Below are 22,695 nucleotides of genomic sequence, written 5' to 3' on the forward strand. Positions count from 1 at the left end.
GGGTGCTGGTTCTAGCTCAGGCTGCCCCACTTCCAATCCAGCTCTCTGCTATATCCTGGAAAAACAGCAGAAGATGGCCCAAGTCGTTGGGCCCCTGCACCCATGTGGGAGGACCCAGAGGAAGCTCCTGGCTTCAGATCGGTGCAGCTCCAGCTGTTGTGGCCAATTGGAGAGTGGACTAGCAGATGGAAGACCTCTCTCTTTCTGCCTCTCCTCTCTCTGTGTAACTATGACTTTCAAATAAATAAGTAAAATTTTTTAAAAAAAAGTTTGTGGTAATGCCATCTTTCACATTTTTATTTATTAGAAATGCAGAGATATAGAGACAACAGAGACAGAGAATCTTCTATCTACTGGTTCACTCCCCAAATGTCCACAATGACACAAGCTGGGCCAGGCTGAAGCCAGGAATTGGGAACTCCATCTGGATCTCACAAACAAGACACAAAGACCCAACTACTCGAGCCATAACTCGCTGTGTCTCAGTAATACAGTGTAACAACTGTGTATGTGGCATTTATACCGTATTAGGGATTATAAGTAAGCTAAAGATGATTTAACTTGTATGGGAGGACATACATAGGTTCGATGCAAACACTAGGCCATTTCCCCTAAAGGACTTGAGCACCTGTGGATTCTGATGTCTCTCTTGGGGGTCCTGGAACCAGTCCCTGTGGATACCATGGAAACACAAAGTGTAGGCACCCTGAAACTAAAGGCACCGAAAACCCAAAATAACTCTGGACCCAGTCACGTAGAGCCGCCTCGGACAGAAGCAATGCACAGCATGTAGCTAATATCTTTTATTGTCAGACTTGCTGTGAGCCAACAAACAACAAATATGCACAGTTGTCCACAGATATAAGGCAGATTTCTTTTTTTCTTGGTGGGTAGACTTAGTTGGCCCAAGTCTTTATAACTTTTCCATATAAAAATAAACGTCCAAGACCAGATTATTTTTCTTCTGGTCATAAATGCTGATTTATTTACAGGTGCCTTATTCAGATCACCAGTATAAACTTGGGATAAAATATGTGTGTATTTTATTAAAGCCTCAGCATTTAATGTCAGGGTCCACTGAAGATTCGCTCACGTTACCTCTTTCCGGAATGCAGCATGTGTCCCTTGCATTCATCACGGTTACAGCTGTCATCTATCCAGAGTGATATATGCTAACCTTTAAAGAAATACTTTTCTTTTTTAACTTAAATCTTTTAAAAATGAAGGAGTCCTAAATGACTTCATATCATTCTAAAAACAGCACTGGAGTCAGCGGTTTAAGAGTGGTTCATAAATACAGTTATCTTGCAGCCTGCAGACCTGTGTGTAATACAGCAGACACAGACTGCAGACTTTGCTACATGTAGAACAAAACTGAATCAAAACATGTTTTGTGGAATACAGCACAGACAGGGGAAATCCAGGATTCTGGGTTGTTAATAAAACCACCTTATAAAGTAACAACTGGAGACTAAGACTCTTAACTATTACAATATACAGACCGACTGTTTACACCATTGCACGTCCTTTTTCCCTTTGCTTTTAATGCTCATGAAACAGTGATTAAAGGGACTGAGTTTATGAACACATGCATGCACACGCAAGCGCATGCACTGAAAAGATGAGACAGAGAACAAAGGTAACACAAGTCCGTGAGGAAGGCTGCCAGCAGCACTCCAGCTACAACACACGTCCCCTTGCCTCTCCGCCCCGCTCCCCACTCCCTCACCTTTGCTCAGAGCCAGGGAAATCGGGCGGGGAGGTTAGTGCACAAGTGATGGATGAATGCCCCCACCCCCACCCCAGCTCTGTCTCTCTGAGGCGGGAGGGGGAGCCTTTCCCTTCAGTAGCACAGTTAAGGTCGATCAGGGTTGGTTCCACAAGTTAAGGCACTTCCGACTGCTTTGGCCGCAGCAAGAGAACTCCCTCCTCTTCTTTAAGGCATGTGTCGTCTACGAGTAGTAAAGCTTTGGAAATTGTGCAGACTGTTAAGGTGGACAGCTTAATACATGATCACTGCAGCTGGCAGGGCCACAGGACCCTCAGCGGAGGGGCTTCCAGAAAGGCCGGGCAGCTCTGCTGTGGGCTGGGCTCAGCACGCGCAGGAGCCAGCGGAGGCCGGAGGGCGGCACGGTCGTTCGAGTAGCAGACAGGTGGGCTCAGCGCTGTCCTCACCTGGAGCTGCCCTGGCTGCTCACGGAGCGTGTGGTGCTGTAGCGCTTCTTCACGATCATGCTGATGTACGCTTTCATGAGCTTGGCCACGTCCACCACCTGCCAGGGAGCAGAATCCACACACGGTCACGAGCCTCCCCTGGCTCAGGGCCCCCGCCCGGTCACATAGGCCGTCTCCGGCCCGCCCTCCCTGTGGGGGTCAGTGGCGGCACCCGATGCTGGTCTCTGCACAACGCTGAGCTGTTTTCAGCTCTTCCTAGTCATGGAGATGGGGAGCTGTGGCTGGCCCAGCAGGCACTGCCCTGGGGCGGCTCCTCGGAGAAATCACAATTCTATTGTTCAGATTTCACACTCCGGAATCGTTAGGGTGGGGATTACTGCGTCCATGTGTGAGGACAGCGCTCACAACCGTGGCCCTGAAGACTGGATGCTCTAGTTCTAGTCAGCCCCTCACCACGCAGCTGCACAATAAGGACTGTCAGGGCGGCCGGAGCTGCAGCCAGCTCCCAAGACTTCACAGTAGCCACCTCTGAGCCAGGACCTCCCCTCAGCTCCTTCCTGGGACAGGTTAACTGTCTCGCTCCATGGCCCAGGCCTCCTTAGAGCTGGCTAGGGTCTCTGCTGAACACACCCGCACTCGCTCCCATCCCCTTGATCTTTCTTCTCACTGTCAGGCCATCACACACACTCAAGATCGCACAGTGGTTTCCTGCTGTCTGTGGGACTGCACGAAACCCTGCAGCCTGGCGCTGAGCACCATCTTCCGCACCACATCCTTGGTCTGCTCCCTGCTCGCACCCTTCGTGCCGTCTCCTCCCCGCCTCTCCAGTGGGTGAGGGGCACCGCGCCATTCACCCCCACTTGCCACTCTCACTGCCAGCAGCTCCCTCTGCGGAAGCCTCAGCGGTTTCTTGCATTAGCACAGTTGTTAAACTTGAGAGCCGACAGCAACATCTCTTTTGAGGCTGTGTGTGGGGTTTTGTGACCCTGATTGGCTGCGTCTGGGACGGCCGTGCCCCTCGGTTCTCTCTGCTCTGTGTACGGCACCAGAGCCGAGTCTCCTGGCTGTGGTTCTCTGCCGTCACTGGACAGTCATTTCCACAGTGTTTATCGCCAAATCATATACTTCTTCTTGGCCCCCTGGATCACCTCCCTGTCTCTCCCTTCCTCCATGGGTGAGGCTCCAGATAACTGGAACCACATCTCTCTGCACCAAGGTGTATGGAAGGGATGAAGGTGGCACGTTTGGGCCTTCGAGAAATTGGCAGCTAGGGAGGAACCCCCATACTCTATATTCATATACTTTAAAGAGAAATGTTCAAGTAAAATGTCCTGCTCAAAGGCATCAGGAAATGGACATCTATCTTGTGAAGCCCACCCGTGGATACACTGCCTTGGTTTTGGCCTCTTACCTCGCTGGTTTCAAAGAGCAGCTCCCTCTCATCCACCACGATCTTGTAGGTATTTGCCAGTGGTGCTCCAAAGGAGAGGATGTGTTCATACTGGAAGACCTCCAGCGGCCTCCCCTCCCCACGCTTGTAGACAGAGACGGCGTCTGCACTCACTCCCAGCCAGAGTTCCTGGGGGAAGCCGCCTTCCTTGCACTGTGAACAGGAGTCAGCATTAGGGTCCAATCAAGAAGCAGTTAGAAACGCAAAGCCCAAGGGCCGGCGCTGTGGAGTCGCAGGTTAAGCCTTTGCCTGCAATGCCTGCGTCCCGGATGGGCGCCAGTTCAAGATCTGGCTGCTTCCACTTCTGACCCAGCTCCCTGCTAATGTGCCTGGGAAAGCAGCAGAAGATAGGAGACCCACAAGAAGCTCTGGGCTACTGATTTCAGCCTGGCTCATCTCCAGCCATTGTGGCCATTTGGAGAATGAACCAGCGATGGAAGATCGATCTCTCTCTCTCTCTCTCTATAACTCTGATTTCACATACATAAAAAAATTAATCTTTTTTTTTTTTTTTTGACAGGCAGAGTGGACAGTGAGAGAGAGAGAGAGAGAGAGAGAAAGGTCTTCTTTTTTCCATTGGTTCACCCCCCAATGGCTGCTGCAGCCGGCACGCTGTGGCCGGCACACCGTGCTGATCCGAAGCCAGGAGCCAGGTGCTTCTCCTGGTCTCCCAGGAGGGTGCAGGGCCCAAGGACTTGGGCCATCCTTCACTGCCTTCCCGGGCCACAGCAGAGAGCTGGACAGGAAGAGGAGCAACTGGGACAGAACCGGTGCCCCGACCGGGACTAGAACCTGGGGTGCCGGCACCACAGGCAGAGGATTAGCCAATTGAGCCGCGGTGCTGGCCAAAAAATTAATCTTTTTAAGAAACATAAAGCACAGAAGCTGTAGGGCAGCCTTTGAGTCTAGAACTCTGCACTGAATATTGACTATACTCAATGAGCTCCGGGGAACTGAAATTTGAGAAACGGTGCCTCTTTGCTATCTTAATGGGTTTTCAACTGGTTAAGCAATCTCCTGCGTTTGGGAAAATCTAATCAGTAAGGTCTAACATTTTGCTGTGACTTCTGCTTCTTGACATCATTTCTTTTTTTTTTTTTTTTTGACAGGCAGAGTGGATAGTGAGAGAGAGAGAGACAGAGAGAAAGGTCTTCCTTTTTGCCGTTGGTTCACCCTCCAATGGCCACTGCAGCCAGCGCATCACACTGATCTGAAGCCAGGAGCCAGGCGCTTCTCCTGGTCTCCCATGCGGGTGCAGGGCCCAAGTACTTGGGCCATCCTCCACTGCCTTCCCGGGCCATAGCAGAGAGCTGGCCTGTAAGAGGGGCAACCGGGATAGAATCCGGAGCCCCAACCGGGACTAGAACCCGGTGTGCTGGCGCCACAGGCGGAGGATTAGCCTGTTAAGCCACGGCGCCAGCCCTTGACATCATTTCTACTTATGACTTGAATTAGCTCCATGGAGCAGCTGGATAATGCCTGCACTGGCTGAAGAATGTGACAAGGATCTCCCAGCCACCCAAGATGCCCACATCAGGTCTGCTATTCTGTCTCTGGTTCTAGCTCCAATCCTGCCTGGGATGGTTATTCTTCAAACACAAAACCTAGAATCATGGAAGAAACGGCTCCCCATCACTCTTGGCTCCTTTTCCCAGGGACAGTGTGGCTTGTGTATGTACGGTGCAAACAGGGGTCTACGGGCTTAATCACAGGGCAATGGTAGAACACAGGTGCCTACGTGTAGGCGATAACAACACAGGAGGTGTGAGGGATACTGCTACATCCAACACACCTCACTCATATGAGACAAATGGAACTGAACCAACTCACCCCCCAAACAGCATCTACCAAAACAGCCATTTAGGGCTCTTAGAATAAATCTTTATATTTTTACAGAGCTACAGTTTTAAAATCATCACAGAACACACTGAATTACCATGATCCTAAGAAAACAGAAGCCTTTCCAGCCCAGGGGCTGTCAAACTTCTCTGTTAAGGGCCAGGGAGTAAATGTTTTAGGCTTTGCAGGTCATCTCGATCACTGTGCCACTTGTGCACATAAGCAGCCACAGAAAATACATGAAGGAATGAACGTGGCTATGTTCCCTTAAAAGTTTATTTACATAACGGCAGGGGGGTAGCACTTGACCCCCAGAGCCTACGGTTTGTCCAAGTGTCCTGTGGACCAATAGGAAGACTTCCCTTCAATAAATGTCTACTTTAAAGAGAGGAGGAAAAAGAGTCAAATGACTTCTGGGTTGATGTTAATGGCTAACTTCTGACTAGCAAGTAGAAATTCTTACCCTCACGGGAAAAAAAACAAAGTAAAATGCAAGTATGGCCAAAGATCCTAATTTGTGTGTATAGCTCTAAATTTTTTAAGAAATGTAGACTTTTTTTTTTTTTTTTTTTAATTTGACAGGTAGAGTTATAGACAGTGAGAGAGAGAGAGACAGAGAGAAAGGTCTTCCTTCCAGTTGGTTCACTCCCCAAATGGCTGTCATGGCCAGTGCTGTGCCGATCCAAAGTCAAGAGCCAGGTGCCTCCTCCTGGTCTCCTGTGCAGGTGCAGGGGCCCGTGCACTTGGGCCATCCTCCACTGCCTTCCCGGGCCACAGCAGAGAGCTGGACTGGAAGAGGAGCAACCGGGACTAGAACCGCAGGCATAGGATTAAACAAGTGAGGCACGGCGCCAGCCCCCAAGAAATGTAGACTTTTAACAGCATATTTTGATGACATCTATAGCTTCCATAAGAAAGGACAGAAGTTACTTACGAACAGATGCCCTCTAAATTTTGTCTTCATTTCTAATATGACAGAAGCATGTCCTGCAGAGGGGGAGGGAAGCTTTGGGGCAGGTGGGAGATATCAGTGCTACAAGAGCAGCATGTCCCGTCTCACCCCCAACAGGAACCTGGTCACGATGTGCGTTCCCAAATGCAGCCTGCCCCCAGGCAGCACCCTGCCTGCCCATAGCACACGGCGGCTCGTTCTCACCTCCACGTCGAACAGCGTGGACCCGTAGCCAGGCCACTCCTTGATCAGGGCCATGTACTTGGCCATGGCCTGTTCCTGGTTCATTCCCTGAAATTTCTTCCACTTGTCGAGGATGCTGGCGCGGGCGGAGCAGACTTCCTCTTCCACCCACATGTCCAGCATCTGCTCCTCCTCGGCCTTCTGCTTGACGACCGACCCCGTGCGGAAGCTCCGCCGCAGCGTCCCCTCCAGGAAGCTCGTCCGCCTCTTCTCCAGCCGCTCACACGGCGTGAAGCTTTTGGTGGACTGGCTGATGCGGGCCTTGAGTCTCTGTAGGGAATACACTTCCTCGAGAGGTGGGACGGTGGCATGCAGCGAATAATCCCCCTGCAGGTACTGGAGCCGCAGGGCAGCCAGGACCTGGAGGTTTTCTTCGGGGGCTGGATGGTGGCCATGGATGACCGCTTCATGGGCCTGCAAAGAAGTGGGCAGCAGATTCACGGCCAAGGCCCACACAGCTCTGCCCTCACTCCATCAGGAGCTCGCTCAAATGTCACCTCTCCTGACTGTCCTATTTCAAATTGTACCCCCCACCCCCACTACCACTGCTTTAAATTTCTCCCTAGCACGGATAGCATCTAAGTGATGCCATGGACTTTACGCCTCATGGTCTCTCTCTCTCCCTGTAGCTAGAACAGTTCCTGGCTAGACGCTCACATACAACGTGCACAAGTTCCACCCTGCAGCTGAAGGAGCTGCTGGCCTCGCCTGTGCCAGGAGATGCACTGTCATGCACACCAGCAGGCCTCTCACACGGTGGACTAGTGGGTTTCAGCCCTGCTTGCCGGCCAAGGAATCTGTTTCTGAAAGTTCCTTTTACCTGTTCAAACATAAATGCAAACTCCACGCTGTCTTTTGGCACGTTGTCTGTGTCCAAGAAGCAGTAAAGTTTGAAGTAAAACTTCCATGGCAGATCCCCTGCATCCGACGTGGCAGCCAGCCTAAGGACAAAAGTCACAGGAGACTCAGAAGACAGAACCAGAAGTGGGTGACCCACGGGGGCTACAGGGAGGGAGACGTTCTGTACAGGTGGGGAAGGCAGAGGCCCAGGACACGAAGAGGGAGGCATGTCAGAGTTCCTTAGCAATTTTACTTAACCAGAGGTAGAAAACACACTTCTACCCAGGTTTCACTTCAAGACAATGAGCATCCTTCAGTGACATCTGTGCTAACTATGGGGCCAGAAGGTTAAGCCTCTGCCTGCAGGGCCAGCATCCCATTTGGGCACTGGTTCGAGTCCTGGCTGCTCCACTTCCTATCCAGTTCCCTGCTGATGTGCCTGGGAAAGCAGAGGAGAATGGCCCAAGTGCTTGGGCTGCAGCCACATGGGAGACCTGGAAGAAGTTCCTGGCTTCAGCCTGGTCCAGCCCTGGCTGTTGTAGCCATTTGGGGAGGGAACCAGCAGATGGAAAATCTCTCTCTCTCTCTCTCTCTCAATCACTGCCTTTCAAATAAATAAATAAATCTTAAAAAAAAAAAAAAAAAACAAACTAGTATTTTCTGAGGGCTCTTAGTTAAGTATTACACTGAATCCACAGAAAGAAACAAAAGCTATTTCTTCATTTCCTTTACCAAGACTCAAACACATTACAATGCCTATAAAAACTGATATTAATATTCTTGCATTGGAGCTGTGTTTATACTGAACTCATCATGCTGGTTTGGGAGTACGAAATCTCCGATCAAGAATCATAGGTCTATTTTATAGTAGAGATAAAATGTAGTTGGGCAAAGTTTATAAGCTTGCTTAAGTCCATCAGCCCAATCTCAAAAGCCAATGACAAATGAGAATCTAAGAATCAGAGAACTCTAAGATCATGGGTACAACAGGGGCCTGATAAAAAGCCTGGGGAAGAGGACCACGGGCACGTCCATCACATTTGAGAAATCAAGAAACACAGTGAGTGTTTGGGCCTCTGCACCCACTTGGGAGACCTGGAAGAAGCTCCTGGCTCCTGGTCTGGCCTTGCCCAGCCCTGGCCATTGTGGCCATCTGGGAAGTGAATCAGTGAATGGAAAATCAATCTCTCTCTCTCTCTTTCTCCCCCTTTCTCTCTGTAACTCTGACTTTCAAATAAATAAGTAAATCTTAAAAACAAAAACAAAAAAACACAGCAAAGAGAGAGCTGAAACACCAATATGCTTCAATGCAGGTAAAATAAAACCGACAGCAACGCACCACAAAGCCACACACAGAGGGAATGCAAAGCCCCAGCTCTGCTCTTGGGTTTCTTTATGCCCCCTTCTGGCACTTCGGGGAGATGGAACTTACTTTTCAAACTTGGCTAAAACATCAGCCACGATGGTTCTGCTTTCAATGGCTTTGTCAACGTGGCCATTGTACTCAAACAGGGCAAACATGTTCCTGCTGTCTTCCATGGCCAGGCCTCGGATCAGCTTCTCCACCACCTGCAAGACACACACGAGGTCTTCAGCTGCACAGGTTGTTGTCCCCACATGCAGTTCCAAACCACATGCCTTCACCCAAACCTGGAAGGAAATGCTGAGGCAAGCGCAGTGGGTGTGTGTGTGTGTGTGTGTCCAGGCAGCCTCTTAAAACTGTCATGCTGGTTACCCCAGAGTTTCAAAGGTGCTGTTTTTCGCTTCTTTTAGAATTAACTGCATCTCTTCTTTGCCACAGACCACAGGGTATACTGCCCCTCAGGATGAGGCAGATGTTGGGCTGATTTCTTGCAAACCCATGCTACTGAATGGGGCTATATCTCAATGAACCACGTCTAAGTCAAAAATGCACAGTATCTACCTAAGCTGCTGGACATCCTAGCTTAGCACTGCAGCACTCTGGAGAGCATCATTTGTCTCTCCTCCTGATGACATGGCTGCCTGGTAGCTGCGGCTCCTGCCGCTGTCCAGTGTCACAGCAGAGGATGGGCCTGCACACCCCTAGCCTGAAAAAAGACCCAAAATTCACAATTTGAAGCATAGTAGCAACTAAATGCATCTCACTTTCGCTCCATCATAAAGGTTAAAAATCCCAAATAGAGGGGCCGGCACTGTGGTGCAGTGGGTTAATGCCCTGGCCTGAAGCGCCGGCATCCAATATGGGCGCTGGTTTGAGACCCGGCTGCTCCACTTCCAATCCAGCTCTGCTATGACTTGGGAAAGCAGTAGAAGATGGCCCAAGTCCTTGGGCCCCTGAACCCACGTGGGAGACCCAGAAGAAGTTCCTGGTTCCTAGCTTTGGATCGGCACAGCTCCGGCCATTGCAGCCAATTGGGGAGTGAACCATTGGATGAAGACCTCTCTCTCTTTCTCTGCCTCCCCTCTCGCTGTGTAACTCTGACTTTGAAATAAATAAATAAATAAATAAATGTCTTTTTAAAAAAAAAATCCCAAATAGAAACCCTTCATAGGAAAAGTGGATGAAACGCTTAAAGCCTATTGTTTATCTGATGAATTCAATCCCAAGAAACACAAGTGACTTCAAACAGCGTTTCTTCTACACAAGAAGCCTTGTGGGGTTTTATTGCGCTACTTCTTTGAGCCTGCTCGTTTCATAACACTAAGTTTAAATTTCCAAAAGCAAACACATCCACCTGACCCCACACAGCATGCTGTGACACCACACACCTCGGTCACAGTGGGCAGCCCCGAGAGTCCACCACACTCTCAGGTGCTTCTCCAATCAGAGGCTCAAGTTTAACTCAGTTCCCACTCATCTTTCACATCAGTTATTTTTGTCTCCAGATACATGTGGTTGGTTGTGGGTTCTCCCTTTATGTCCTTGTTTACCGAGAGCTGTGCACGAGAGCCAGTCTAGTTATGCACAACCTCCCTGCGTTCTGTGCACCAGTGGTCTGCACCAAACACAAGGGGAAGCGGCGGTCACCCTCACCTCCCCGGCCGTGGTGTGCGAGGTGATGGTGATCTTGCAGGAGCCTCCTCCATGGCAGTACACCGTGGACGTCATTTCCTGCCTGTGGATCAGGGCTTCGATTTCATCTCGGGAAGGCACAAACTCTCTGCATTTGGTTTTCTTAAGGGATTCGTAAATGAAGAGGGCGTATTTTTCCATTTCGGTTCCTGGAAACTGTTCCCGTATCCTAGGAGACAAACAGGGACTATTAATTGCTAGAGGGAGGCTGGTTGGCTGTTGGGAGCTGGGCTGGGGGTGGCAGGTTCTGCAGATGGAGGTGGTGAACGGCCCCCCAGTGGAGAACGGAGACTGCTGTCAAGGTTCAGTCTAAGCAGAAGCAGAGTCTGTCGGGAGCAATTCTGCCGGCTTACTTCCTTAAAGGAATCACATTGCCAATGAAGACGGTTTTGCCATAATCAGTCAACTAAAAATGAGTAGCTTTTAGCTGCTCATCACATATACAAAGCAACAGCGTGAGACAAGAGCTATGTTAATTTGCCTCACTGTAACAACCATTTTACTTGCTAAATATATCCCACAACGTCATGTTGTAAACCTCTGCTATGTACAATAAAATTTATTAAAAATACAAGCAAAACCTGAAACTTTTAAATATTAAAAACAATCTAAATCAGATTGTTTTCACCTATTCGATTTTTTTTTTTTTTTTTTTTTTTTGACAGGCAGAGTGGACAGTGGGAGAGAGACAGAGAGAAAGGTCTTCCTTTTTCCATTGGTTCACCCTCCAATGGCTGCTGTGGCTGGTGTGCTGTGGCTGGTGCACGGCGCTGATCTGAAGCCAGGAGCCAGGTGCTTCTCCTGGTCTCCCATGCAGGTGCAGGGCCCAAGCACTTGGGCCATCCTCCACTGCACTCCTGGGCCACAGTGGAGAGCAGGACTGGAAGAGGGGCAACTAACTGGGACAGAATCTGGTGCCCCGACCGGGACTAGAACCTGGGGTGCCGGCGCCACAGGCAGAGGATTAGCCTAGTGAGCCGCGGCGCTGGCCACCTATTCGATCTTCAACAAATATCCAAGTTGGGTCTTTTTTCAGTTTACACAGAGAAGTGGTAATTAAAATTACTGAATGTTGCACCCATTAGGACACTTTGCCAAAAAGGGACGTGGTCCATGAAACAGCGCATTGGCCCAAGGAGCAGCAGGAGGTCTGCGTTCTGCAGGCCTGGGCGAGGGACCTACATGAGAAGTCTGTTCAAGGTGCCCTGATCCCAGCGGGGCCCCAGGCACCTCCCTAGGGAACAGCTCTGCCCAGCTCCTCCCACGTGCCCCCTGGCTTCACCTCTTCAGATGGAACTTGAGATACTTGAGAATCCCTCGACTGGGCAGGAAGGTGCAGCTCAGGCAGGTCAGGATCTGCCAGCTGTACAGGTTGCCCACGCTGCTGGGATGGGGCACCTTGGTGGTCTGTTTGATGAGCTGGCAGTACAGCTCGTCTCGCAGGGGGCGGAGGTCATGCCCTGTCTGCAGGATGCCCTGGATGATCGGGATGGGGTCAGACATGGATTCCAGTTGCTGCAGGGAATTGAATATCTTGATGGCTTCATCCTGAAGGGTCGTGTAGCCTTTGTCTTTGAGTACTAGGAGAAGCAGAAAGTGGCTAAGTCACGAGAGGGGCTCAGAGCAGGTAAAATCTGAGCAGCAGGCAGGGGCAGTGCTCAGCACATCCCTATGCAGCTGAAGCAGCTAGACAATGCTGCAAAAACAGACGTGGGTCAGTGACAGTCTTGTTTATATAAGTGAATTTTTTAATATATAAAATGTTTACATAAAAGCTCCTTTGTTGCCAGTTTCCATACTTAGAACACAAAATTTTTAGGATCTAGTTCTTTGGCACAGGTGCTCTTTGACACGATAATGTTAAATCCAAGTAAACACAACAATAGGGTTAAATTCCAACAAACTCATTGCTGAGTTGAAAACATCTTAAGTTGAAGGTGCATTTGCTATTCTGACCATACCAGCCCAGCTTCAGCTGCCTTAAACATGCTCAGGACACTCACATTAGCTAGCCTACCACTGGGCAATGTCATCTAACACCAAGGCTCGTCTGTGATAAGGTGGTGAGCGTCTCCTGTCACTTATTGAGTACTACCCTGAAAGTGAAAAACGGAAAGGTTGCTTGGCTTCTCTTAGCTTCCACGTCACCAGGAGGCTGAGAACATCTACGTTACAGCCTTGGAAGCTGAGGACTGCCTGGGTACTGAAGGCCGCTCTGAGTTCATGGAGAGTACTGTCTCTGCTGCCTCCCTCTTACAACTCTTCATTTACAACAGTCCTTGCCATTTCTACGACCAAACTCGGAACCCTCAGTTTAGTAAGGAATCTGCACATTTCACCTTTTTTTCCCCCATTCATGACAAGTAAGAGGCTGAGCTAAAAGCAACACTGTTAGCTAAGAGCTAGAGTTAAAAGGCAGACCCAAGTCCCAGCCTCCGGGCCTGCAGGTGGAACTGTGGACTCACGGTTGAGGTTGATGTCCCCGTAGGGAAGGGGCAGCAGTGGGGAGTGCAGCGGGTGATGGGTGTATCGCAGGATGGGGTTGCGTTTGTAAATCTGCTCCACCACATCCGAGTTCAGGCAGTTCTCCTGGCATCACAAGAAAGAAAGAAACTCAGAAAACCAACTCTATTTCCCTACATATGAATAAGCTCGAAAAGCTTCAAACACCGCCAAGGGTAGTGAGGCCCATGGTGGTGGGAACCTTCTGCTGATGATTTAGAGCACAAAGTTCTGTGTCTGAAAGCCAATCACAAAAACACATTCTCCTTACACAGCTCATTCTCTTGGTTTCTTGTGCATATATTTTCTCTTGTTATTTAAACATCTCCCCCCAGCAGAGCATACATAAAGTATTAACTTAAATTTCTCTTGCAAACGAGGCAGTCATACCTCACATAGCCAAATCACATCATCTCTAATTCACTGTACAAATCCATGTTCCTGGTTCTGCAGCTTCTAAATTCATTCATTTTTATTTATTCGAATGCCAGAGTGACAGAGACAGAAAGAGAGATCATCCATCTGCTGGCTTACTCCCCAATTGCCCACAACAGCCAGGGCTAAGCCAGGTTGAAACCAAAGCCATGAACTTCACATGGGTGGCAGGGACTCAAGTACTTGGGCCATCTTCTGCTGCCTCTCAGGCACGTGATTAGGAAGCAGAGGCAAGTCTAGACCCCAGCTACTCTGAGATGCAGATGTCCCACGTGCTGGCTTACCTCACTGTCCCGTAATGCCGGCCCCCGTCCCTGCTATTTCGTACTCCCTCTACTCCTGAAAACTACCCAGTTACTTCGTTCCTGGAAGGACCCTTCCATGTGCCCACTTCCCCACCAGTGTGGAACAAAAGAAACCCTTGTCACAGAATTTCATGACAATGCTAATCTGAGATACAAAAAAGCCAGTAACGTTTAGAGATTCAGGTAAAAGGAAAAGCTGGAGGAGAGAAAAAGACTCCTTCGGTCACAGTCATTTCCTCTCCACTATAAAATGTTTTCAGCAACATCCAATATAAAGCCAGAAAAAAACAAACAAACAAAAAAAAACAACACTTAAAAATTACTTAAATCACTGTCTAGAGGCCGGCACTGTGGTGTAGCCCTTGCCTGCAGTGCCAGCATCCCATGTGGGTACCGGTTGGAGTCCCGGCTGCTCCACTTCCAATCCAGTTCTCTGCTAATGTGCCTTAAAGTTCATGTCAGAAACCCAGAAGAAACACTTAGCTCCTGCCTGCAGCCTGGCCCAGCCCCAGTTGTTTCTGCTTTTTATCTATCTATCTATCTATCTATCTATCTATCTATCTATCTATCTATCTATCTACTTGTTTGAAAAAGAGAGACATTAATGTGATCAGTGTTAGCCCAGAGACTGGGCTTTTGGACATCTGGAGGTACCTGATAGTGACCCCCTAAGTGTTGTAGGCCATCAGGGCTCTCTGTGAACCCACCTGTATGGTCTAGAACTCACACTTATGTTCCCTAAAAGCAGATGCACCTGAGCACAAAATTAACCAAGCGCTAGTTTTGATGATGGAAAACAAGCTGCTGTTGACTGATGCGGAGGTCCCGAGGTGCCAGGAGCAGACTCTGAGAGCTCCTCTCGGCTCCACCTTACCTTGATGTCTTGGATCAGCTGCTGGGTGGGGGTGTCGATTGGGGCCTTGGTGTCGGTGACGTTCTGAATGGCGCTGGACCACCGGGTGGCCTCGTTGAGCAGCTTGGTGTAGAGCCTGTAACAGTGCTTGCGTCCGTACACAGTGATGTTCCAGTAGCCTGCAATAGTGGCAGTGCATACAAGTCAACCTTACCCTCTGGGACCAAGGTGACGTGCCTGCACCAGAGTCCCAGAAACTCAGCACCTCTGACCTGAGCTCTTTTTAATTAATCAGTCATTTAATTCAATGAACACTTGATAAAGTCGTATGTGTCCTGGGTCCTGTACTAGCTATCCAGTGATGAACCAAAAATATATGGTCCTTGCACTGTGATATTTATACTTGGGAGGGGCAAACATTCCAATGATAAACTCATAATTAAATACGTAACTTGCAACATTTGCTCCTAAAGAAGGCATGGTTGTGTAAACTAGTGACTGTCTAGTGAAAACTCCCTTGGGGGCTTCTGACTCCTCACCTCCTGTTTCCTCCCTCTCTTTCCCGGGCCTCTCCCTTCAGAAGAAAACACTCATGCCAAGTGGTCTACATGCTCAGAGACAGGCTGTGTGCACCATCACCCAAATTTAACATGAATGGAGCAACTATGTTAAAATGAAGAAATCAAAATAACCAGTGTTGGAGAGGTGTCTGGCTTAACACTTAAAAGATGCTGCACATTCCACATCGGAGAGCCCAGGTGGGATATCCAGCTCTGGCTCCTGACTCCAGCTTCCTGCAGATGCACACCCTGGGAGCAGCGGTGACTGCTCAAGGGATTGGTCTCTGTCACTGACGCAGGAGACCTGGACCAAGCTCCCGGCTCCCAGCTCAAGCCCAGACCGGAGAGTGTGGGCAGTTGGAGAGTGAACAGGCACAAGGGAGCACTCTCTACTTACATCTAAAATAAGGTAAGCTAAATAATAAAAATAAACAGTCTTCTAGAAACGCTTTTAAAATACCAAAAGAGCCTCTCTGCTCCTGTTATCCGCTTTTCCTGCTACAAGGCCAAGTTCACTCATGGTCAGGCTCTATGTTTTGCAGGTTGCACATGACCCTCCTGGGGTAACGAGGAAACACGATCCTACCCACACACAGCTTCCCGCAGGACGATCTGCGCCTGTTCCCACTTTCTCGCCCTTGCTGAGAATCTCTCCCCATTACTGTAAATCAAGTCCCCTTTGTTAGAGGTTAAACACTCAGTATTCACACAGCTGACCACAGACAGCCCCGGAAGATGGACCCACGAGACACATCCACCCTTTGTTTGACGCGTCGGTGTGGCTACCTGTCTCTTTGAATATCTTCTCGTCCGGGGGCACGACCGAGCAGAGGCTCGTGAGGACCAGGGTGCCCAGCTTCAGGGCATTCTTTTCCGAGCTCTTGTAGTAGTCCAGCGAGTTGTGGGTGAGGACGAACCACCGCTTCTTCAGTTTCAGGGAACACATCTTCGGGCTGTTCTTGACCTCCTTGTGCAACCACCCTGGGGAGGGGGATGAAAGGGAACATGAAAAACCACGGAGAAACCCCAAACGCCACACCATCATCTACAGGATGCTACACTACCAACAGGTGGTGTTTCTACCTCTGTGTTAGAAAGTATTTTAAAAATGTGATCTTAAAAACAAAATCCCTCCAGAGTCAAAATGACTTGGAGCAAGGGCACGGGAAGAGGCTGGCGGGAGCGCGGGCGGCGGCGGTTACCTCGCACTATGAACTCCTGGCCCTCCACGCGGGTGTCGCCCTTGGATCTCTGCAGCAGCGTGATCCAGTGGTGCATCTCCTCGGGCGTGTCGGCGTTGCAGTGCAGCACCCGGTTGGCCGTGATGATCACGAACGAGTTGGGTCTAAGCGACAGGGCGGGAAGAAAGCAAACCTCTTAGCTCTGCTGGCGGCATCCCCTCTGTCTGCACCAAGAATATAAAGGCTTCTTCCTGGCTGGGGGTCACGGGGCTGCACGGGGCAATGAGATCTGCATTTTATGTTACGGCAAACTTTGTGCATTTCTGCAGGATTTAGTGCGTGCGTCATTAACCTTTAAACTTGGAGGAACACATTCACTTGGAGGCTCCTGGAGGGGAAAACATTTCTTCATGCAAAACTTTCCAGAAGAAACCCAGTTCCGGGAAGGCTAAATAAGGTGACTGTAGAGGAAAAATTTTTTTTGATGCCTCTCCAAAGTCAATTTCTTCCTGCCTCTGGATAGTGCCTTGCATAGTATCTCTGTGGGTCACGAATGACAGGCCAGACCCCAGTAAAAGGAGTGCAGGGGTCAACAGGTGCCAAGTGTGACATCTTATATGCTGGGTGATGCCTGGTACAAAAAAACAAAAACAAAAACAAAAAAAAAACAACCCACGAGGGTTTATGTTTTCAAAGCAATCTAACAAGGATGCATTTCCCAGTCACAGATAACACGATAATGGCCATTCACTGTTTCCCTCACTTCTTTTTGTCTGGCAACGCCCACAGTCAGGCCCCTGCTTGTACTAATTCCTCCATCTAAGCCAGCAAATGAGAACTGACTCTTGCAAGTCTTCAAATGCTCACTCTCATCAAATACTAGCAAAATTCAAGAAAAAGACTAACTGGACTGCAGCGTGCAAGGAAAGCTATGCAAAAAGGTTGCACTTGAGGTGCCTCTTAAAAAATTTAAAAAATAGGGGCCAGTGCTGTGGCGTAGCGGGTAAAGCTGCTGCCCACAGTGCCGGCATCCCATATGGGTGCCGGTTGGAGTCTCGGCTGCTCTGCTTCTGAACCAGCTCTCTGCTGTGGCCTGGGAAAGCAGCAGAAGATGGCCCAAGTCGTTGGGCCCCTGCCCCTGCGTGGGAGACCTGGAGGCAGCTCCTGGCTCTTCGCTTCGGATCAGCAGAGCTCTGGCCATTGCAGCCAACTGGGGAGTAAACCAGTGGATGGAAGACCTCTCTCTCTCTTTCTCTCTCTCTGCCTCATCTCTCTGTGTGTAACTCTGATTTTCAAACAAATAAATAAATCTTTTTTTTTTTTAATTTTTTTATTTTTGACAGGCAGAGTGGACAGTGAGAGAGACAGAGAGAAAGGTCTTCCTTTTGCTGTTGGTTCACTCTCCAATGGCCGCCGCGGTAGGCACGCTGCAGCCGGTGCACCGCGCCGATCCGATGGCAGGAGCCAGGTGCTTATCCTGGTCTCCCATGGGGTGCAGGGCCCAAGCACTTGGGCCATCCTCCACTGCACTCCCTGGCCACAGCAGAGAGCTGGCCTGGAAGAGGGGCAACCGGGACAGGATCGGTGCCCCGACCGAGACTAGAACCTGGTGTGCCGGAGCCTCAAGGTGGAGGATTAGCCTAGTGAGCCGCAGCGCCGGCCACAAATAAATAAATCTTTAAAAATTTAAAAAAAAAAAATCTTTCTGTAGGTGGGAAAGAAAACAGGTAGGCACTTGGGAAGACACTAACAGTGGAGCAAGGGTGCCAAGCTCTGAGCACAGATCTGGGCCTGCCCAGGCTGATGGACCGAAGGTGTTGGGAGGAAGAAAAAGCTACAGAGAAGGTAGAATGGGAACTCAAGCATCAGAATGAGAAACTCTTTTATTTCATTGCTGAAATAACGTGTTTTTGTTTGAGATCCCAAGCCAGTGTCAGATGGAGCAGCTGGATTACTGGAAAAAAACAAAACAAAATAAAACAAAACAAAACAGGATCCCTGGCTTGGAAAAGCCTTGGTCCATGGGCGGGCAATGGAGACCCCAGAACTAGAATTCTGCCCACTAAATACTATTCTTGTCATCAGTGTCAACATGTGTCTTCACTTTCTGGCTATCTGACTGAGGGCAGAAGTCACCTTTGTTTCCGATTCTACGGCAACTTTTCTTGGTTGGCTACAGGCCGGAAACAGAATTTACAAGCAGTAAAGAGACAGAGGTGACAAGGACACAGCTTGCTGGGTCCACAGAGCTCACAGATGATTTTGTCTTCAAAAAGAGCACCGGCGGGAAAGGGGCAATGTCAGGCCGAGTAGATGTCTGTGCTTTGCTTTAAGAACGCTCTGCAAGGCCAGTCTATCAAAATCCTTTTCAAGTTCACGTTCAGCTTAGAAGGGAACTGCATCCTCCCTAGGTTCCAACACTGTTTGCCCAAGCAGCTGTTTTCTTCCTGTGTGAATCCAAGCTGGTCCCTGCACCCCAATGAAGATTACTCCTCTCTGGCTTTCCTTTTGGATTGGCTGTCTGAAGCAGGTTTCCACATCTGCCCCAGTGATCTGAAGATAGCAGGGAAGACGCCAAGATGATGTCCGGGTATCAGGGAGGACGTAGCCCAGGGCGATTTCACAGGCCAAGGGAGAGGGGCATGGCCAGGAGGCTCAGCCACCTGGGGCCCTGTGTGAGCTTACCTATCAGGGCTGTCGGAAGCACACACGGAATCGATCAGCCCCACATCCAGCGTGCCCTGGGAAGGAAGAGAAGGCACAGCAGGTGAGAAACATTGTCCAGAGGGGTGCACGTGACAGTCAGAGCCCTGGATCCCAGCTCCCTGAGGCAGTCTGGATTGTGACAGAACTGCAAATTAACCGTTACCCAAGACAGAGTCCCTCCATGTGGTGGACAGAGACAGCTCTGAGACAGGGCAGAATCTAGCCACGGTTTAGTTAATGATTCACTCCTGTTCTCACAGTGTGTTCAGTGAAGGGCGCTCATGAACCTCTTTCAGATCGTACACATTCTCTGACTTCAACCGTGGTCTTTTATTAAGTTAAAACTTTAAAGTGTTTCTTATCTACAAATAAAATGATTTCTAACCTAGGATTCTGTGATTTTTGGATAAGTCTGGGATAGAGTGAAGACACAACACATAGAATTAGGATTTCACCAAGCCCTATGAAAGAAAAGTGCCATGTCTTCCACAACTTCATGCAGATGGGGCTCTGTTGTTGTTGTTCCTTTAAAGGTTTGAGGCAAGAGAATCTGCAGGCATTCCTATTACTATAGGTAACATAAGCTATACTTGTGTTGTGCATGATTTTTAACTCAAAAGGTCCTGTTTTTCTGTTTAATCATTATACTGTTACCTTAAAAAGAGAGAGAGAAATTGTCTGCAAAGTCCCAGTCCTGCCTTCTCCCCACTGCCCTGACTTCCTTCCCCGGCCTCTTTGGCCCACGTACCACGGCATTCTGTGGGTTGGCCTGCTCGTCGTGCATCTCCCGGATCTCCTGGTCGGTGGACGCGTGGACCTGACTCAGCACGCTGAACCACTGGCTGTGGGAAGAGAGCAAGAGTTACGGTGTGGTCAGCCTCTGCACCTGCCCAGGGGGGCGCCCCTTCCACGTTCCACCGCCTGTTTGAATCACCAAGGAGCAAAGCTAAGGAAAAAGCCAGAATGCTTTCAGTACCACATGTCCCACCTTAAGACAATGGTTCCCTCCAGGGCCCAGAGACCTCCACACACACTTGATGAAGAAATTGGCAGCCAATAAAGAAATCCTCCACTCAATTCAGAATACTTAAACCAAGGCTCTGTATTTAAGACATAATTTATAGATCTAGGGAACATATATAGGTGGCTTTTTAAATTTTATTTATCTTAAAGGGAAAGAGAGAGAGAGAGAGAGAGAGACTTCCATCTGCTGTTTCATTCCCCAAATGCCTGCAACAGCCAGAGCTGGGCAGGCTGAAGCCAGGACCAGGAACTCAATGTGGCTCAACTACCAAAGACTTCATCTACTACCCTCCAGGGGTGTGCATGACCAGGAAGCTGGAACTGGAAGCACAGCTGGGACTTGAACCAGGTACTCTTATGTGGGATGCAGGCGTCCAAAGTGCCATCTGAACCACTGCGCCGAACAACTGCTCCCTTTTTGTTTTTTAAAAATAAAAGTTCAGGGTGGGAGTTGAGCCTAGTGGTTAAGACATTCACATCCCGGGGCTGGCACTGTGGCATAGCGGATAAAGCCGCAGCCTGCAGTGCCAGCATCTCATATGGGTGCCGGTTCAAGTCCCAACTGCTCCACTTCTGATCCAGCTCTCTGCTATGGCCTAGGAAAGCAGTAGAAGATGGCCCACATCCTTGGGCCCCTGTACCTACATGGGAGACTTGGAAGAAGCTCCTGGATCCTGGCTGCAGATCGGCTCTAGCTGTTGCAGCCAACTGAGGAGTGAACCAGTGGATGGAAGATCTTTCTCTCTGCCTCTCCTTCTCTCTCTGTGTAACTTTGACTTTCAAGTAAATAAATAAATCTTTTTTTTTAAAAAAAAGACATTCACATCCCGTATCAGAGCACCTGGGCTCGATTCCCAGCTCCTGACTCCAGCTTCCTGCTAATGCAGATCCTGGGAGGCCACAGTGATGGCTCAAGTCATTCAGTTCCTGCCACTCACAAGAGAGACTTGGACTGAGTTCTTTGCTACCGGCTTTGGTCCCAGCCCAACTCACTGTGAGCGTGTGGGTAGTGAACCAGCGAATGGGTGTTCTCTGTCTCTCTCTGCCTCGGGCTTTTTGTTTTTGCAATTTCAAGGAAAGGCAACCAATACTACCAGTGTGCCACCCCCAAACAGCTACTCGATGTCTGTTTCTCTCTTCATTCCCGGAATGGGTTTCCAACCATCTGACAGGATTTCTCCCCAAGTAAAGAAAACCACAGGAGAGCTGGAAGTCAAAAGCAATTGCTTGAAACAGAAAGCAGACAATTACTTAGACTAGAAGACTCCTCTCCCTTCATTCCAAAGTAGTTTTCTTACTTCCAGCTTCATCAGGATCAGAAAATATGTCAATTCCAGCAAAATCAAGCAGAACAAGTCTGGATGTGACTTTGAACAACACAGGTGTGAGGAAAATGACCATGAAGAGCCGCCCATCCATCCACAGCGTTTATTCAGCAATCAGCAAACGAGAGAGAAGCAGGAGCATCCCTCACCTGTTGGGGGCTGATCACAACACAGATCTACACACCCCACTAAGTAACGCAGAGGAGGAAGTACTTGGTATGCAATGAGACATGTAAGTGAAAAAGTAATACCAGGGCATTCCAGAAAGCTTGTGGAAAGTGGAATTAAGAGCTTAGTTTACTTTAATGCAAAACGGAATTAAAAGTTTTAAGTTTATTTGGGCACGTGAAGTACCAATAGGAGAGCACTAAAACCTATCTCCTGGAATTTATGAAGGAGAAAAATGTGACTCAGAACTAGAAAACATTCAATTTAAGTAAATGCTTCGGGAAACCAATAGACCAAGGGGAACACTATCTGAATTGCTCCATGAACCCTGATCAGCCAAAAGGCAAAACTGCAGTCATTGCTTTACATAGCTCAAGAAATATCTGAAATCAGACAATGAAAAAATATGCATTCAAGATATGGGCCATGCAGAATCACATTCAAAGAAAAGCAAAATTTGCTGTAGTTTTGATCTCTATGGTTAACGCTTAAATTTTCAAATTTCTTTTCCTGAATCAAGTATAACTTAGGATATGAAAAGGACTTGGTAAAAATATGTTCCACTGGTTGGGGGAAAAGTTTTTGGCTAAAATATTCCGAATGTTAAATTTAGCAGGTCGTTTGGCATAAAACAGACAGGACAGCTGCCCAGCACTGGGTCTATAATTCATCTGAAAAGCTGTGGGCATTCCCTTGACCACACAAAACCGCCTGTGGTCACTAGGAGTCCCAGACGGAATGATGGGGCAGTAATTCTAGGTCTGCTTGTTTTTCCAGTGTGTGTTATAATTTATGGGTTCAAACAGGGTTTTAGTTTGTTCCCAGGGGAAGAGCTATTTTCTGATGTCTTTACCCCGAACACTGCTCCCATGGTGTCGTATCAACTCAGAAGCACTCAGAGGGCCAGGCGTAGCTAGAGGTCCTGAGAACTCAATAGAAGGTTCTAACCGAAGGATACGGGCACTGGATTTTACTCATAAACTGCAACAGGTTCTCTAGTGTTGCTGGGGGTAGAAGACAGGAACCTACGTCACACAGACTCATGGAGCAGCAGCGACCAGCAGGATGGAGGCTCCACAGTGT

The 22,695-nt window shown here is 49.0% G+C and overlaps 1 protein-coding gene across 2 annotated transcripts in view; it reads right to left on the minus strand.

Moving 5' to 3' along the window:
- Nucleotides 1-762: 762 nt before the first annotated feature.
- MYO10 (myosin X) overlaps nucleotides 763-22,695 on the minus strand; it is a 251,839-nt gene continuing 229,906 nt past the window's right edge. For both annotated transcript variants that reach the window (XM_062212206.1, XM_062212207.1), the window contains 13 exons: nucleotides 19,845-19,938; nucleotides 19,076-19,131; nucleotides 16,412-16,554; nucleotides 15,996-16,190; nucleotides 14,671-14,828; nucleotides 13,020-13,143; nucleotides 11,837-12,134; nucleotides 10,516-10,723; nucleotides 8,932-9,068; nucleotides 7,480-7,600; nucleotides 6,621-7,073; nucleotides 3,587-3,778; nucleotides 763-2,273 (listed from right to left, as the gene is read on the minus strand). In XM_062212206.1, coding sequence (XP_062068190.1) covers nucleotides 2,172-2,273; nucleotides 3,587-3,778; nucleotides 6,621-7,073; nucleotides 7,480-7,600; nucleotides 8,932-9,068; nucleotides 10,516-10,723; nucleotides 11,837-12,134; nucleotides 13,020-13,143; nucleotides 14,671-14,828; nucleotides 15,996-16,190; nucleotides 16,412-16,554; nucleotides 19,076-19,131; nucleotides 19,845-19,938 — 2,281 coding nt within the window. In that variant the 3' untranslated portion in view covers nucleotides 763-2,171. The remainder of the gene's footprint in view (nucleotides 2,274-3,586; nucleotides 3,779-6,620; nucleotides 7,074-7,479; nucleotides 7,601-8,931; nucleotides 9,069-10,515; nucleotides 10,724-11,836; nucleotides 12,135-13,019; nucleotides 13,144-14,670; nucleotides 14,829-15,995; nucleotides 16,191-16,411; nucleotides 16,555-19,075; nucleotides 19,132-19,844; nucleotides 19,939-22,695) is intronic.

This window comes from Lepus europaeus, chromosome 15, assembly GCF_033115175.1.
Source record: "Lepus europaeus isolate LE1 chromosome 15, mLepTim1.pri, whole genome shotgun sequence".
NCBI classification, from domain to species: Eukaryota; Metazoa; Chordata; class Mammalia; order Lagomorpha; family Leporidae; genus Lepus; species Lepus europaeus.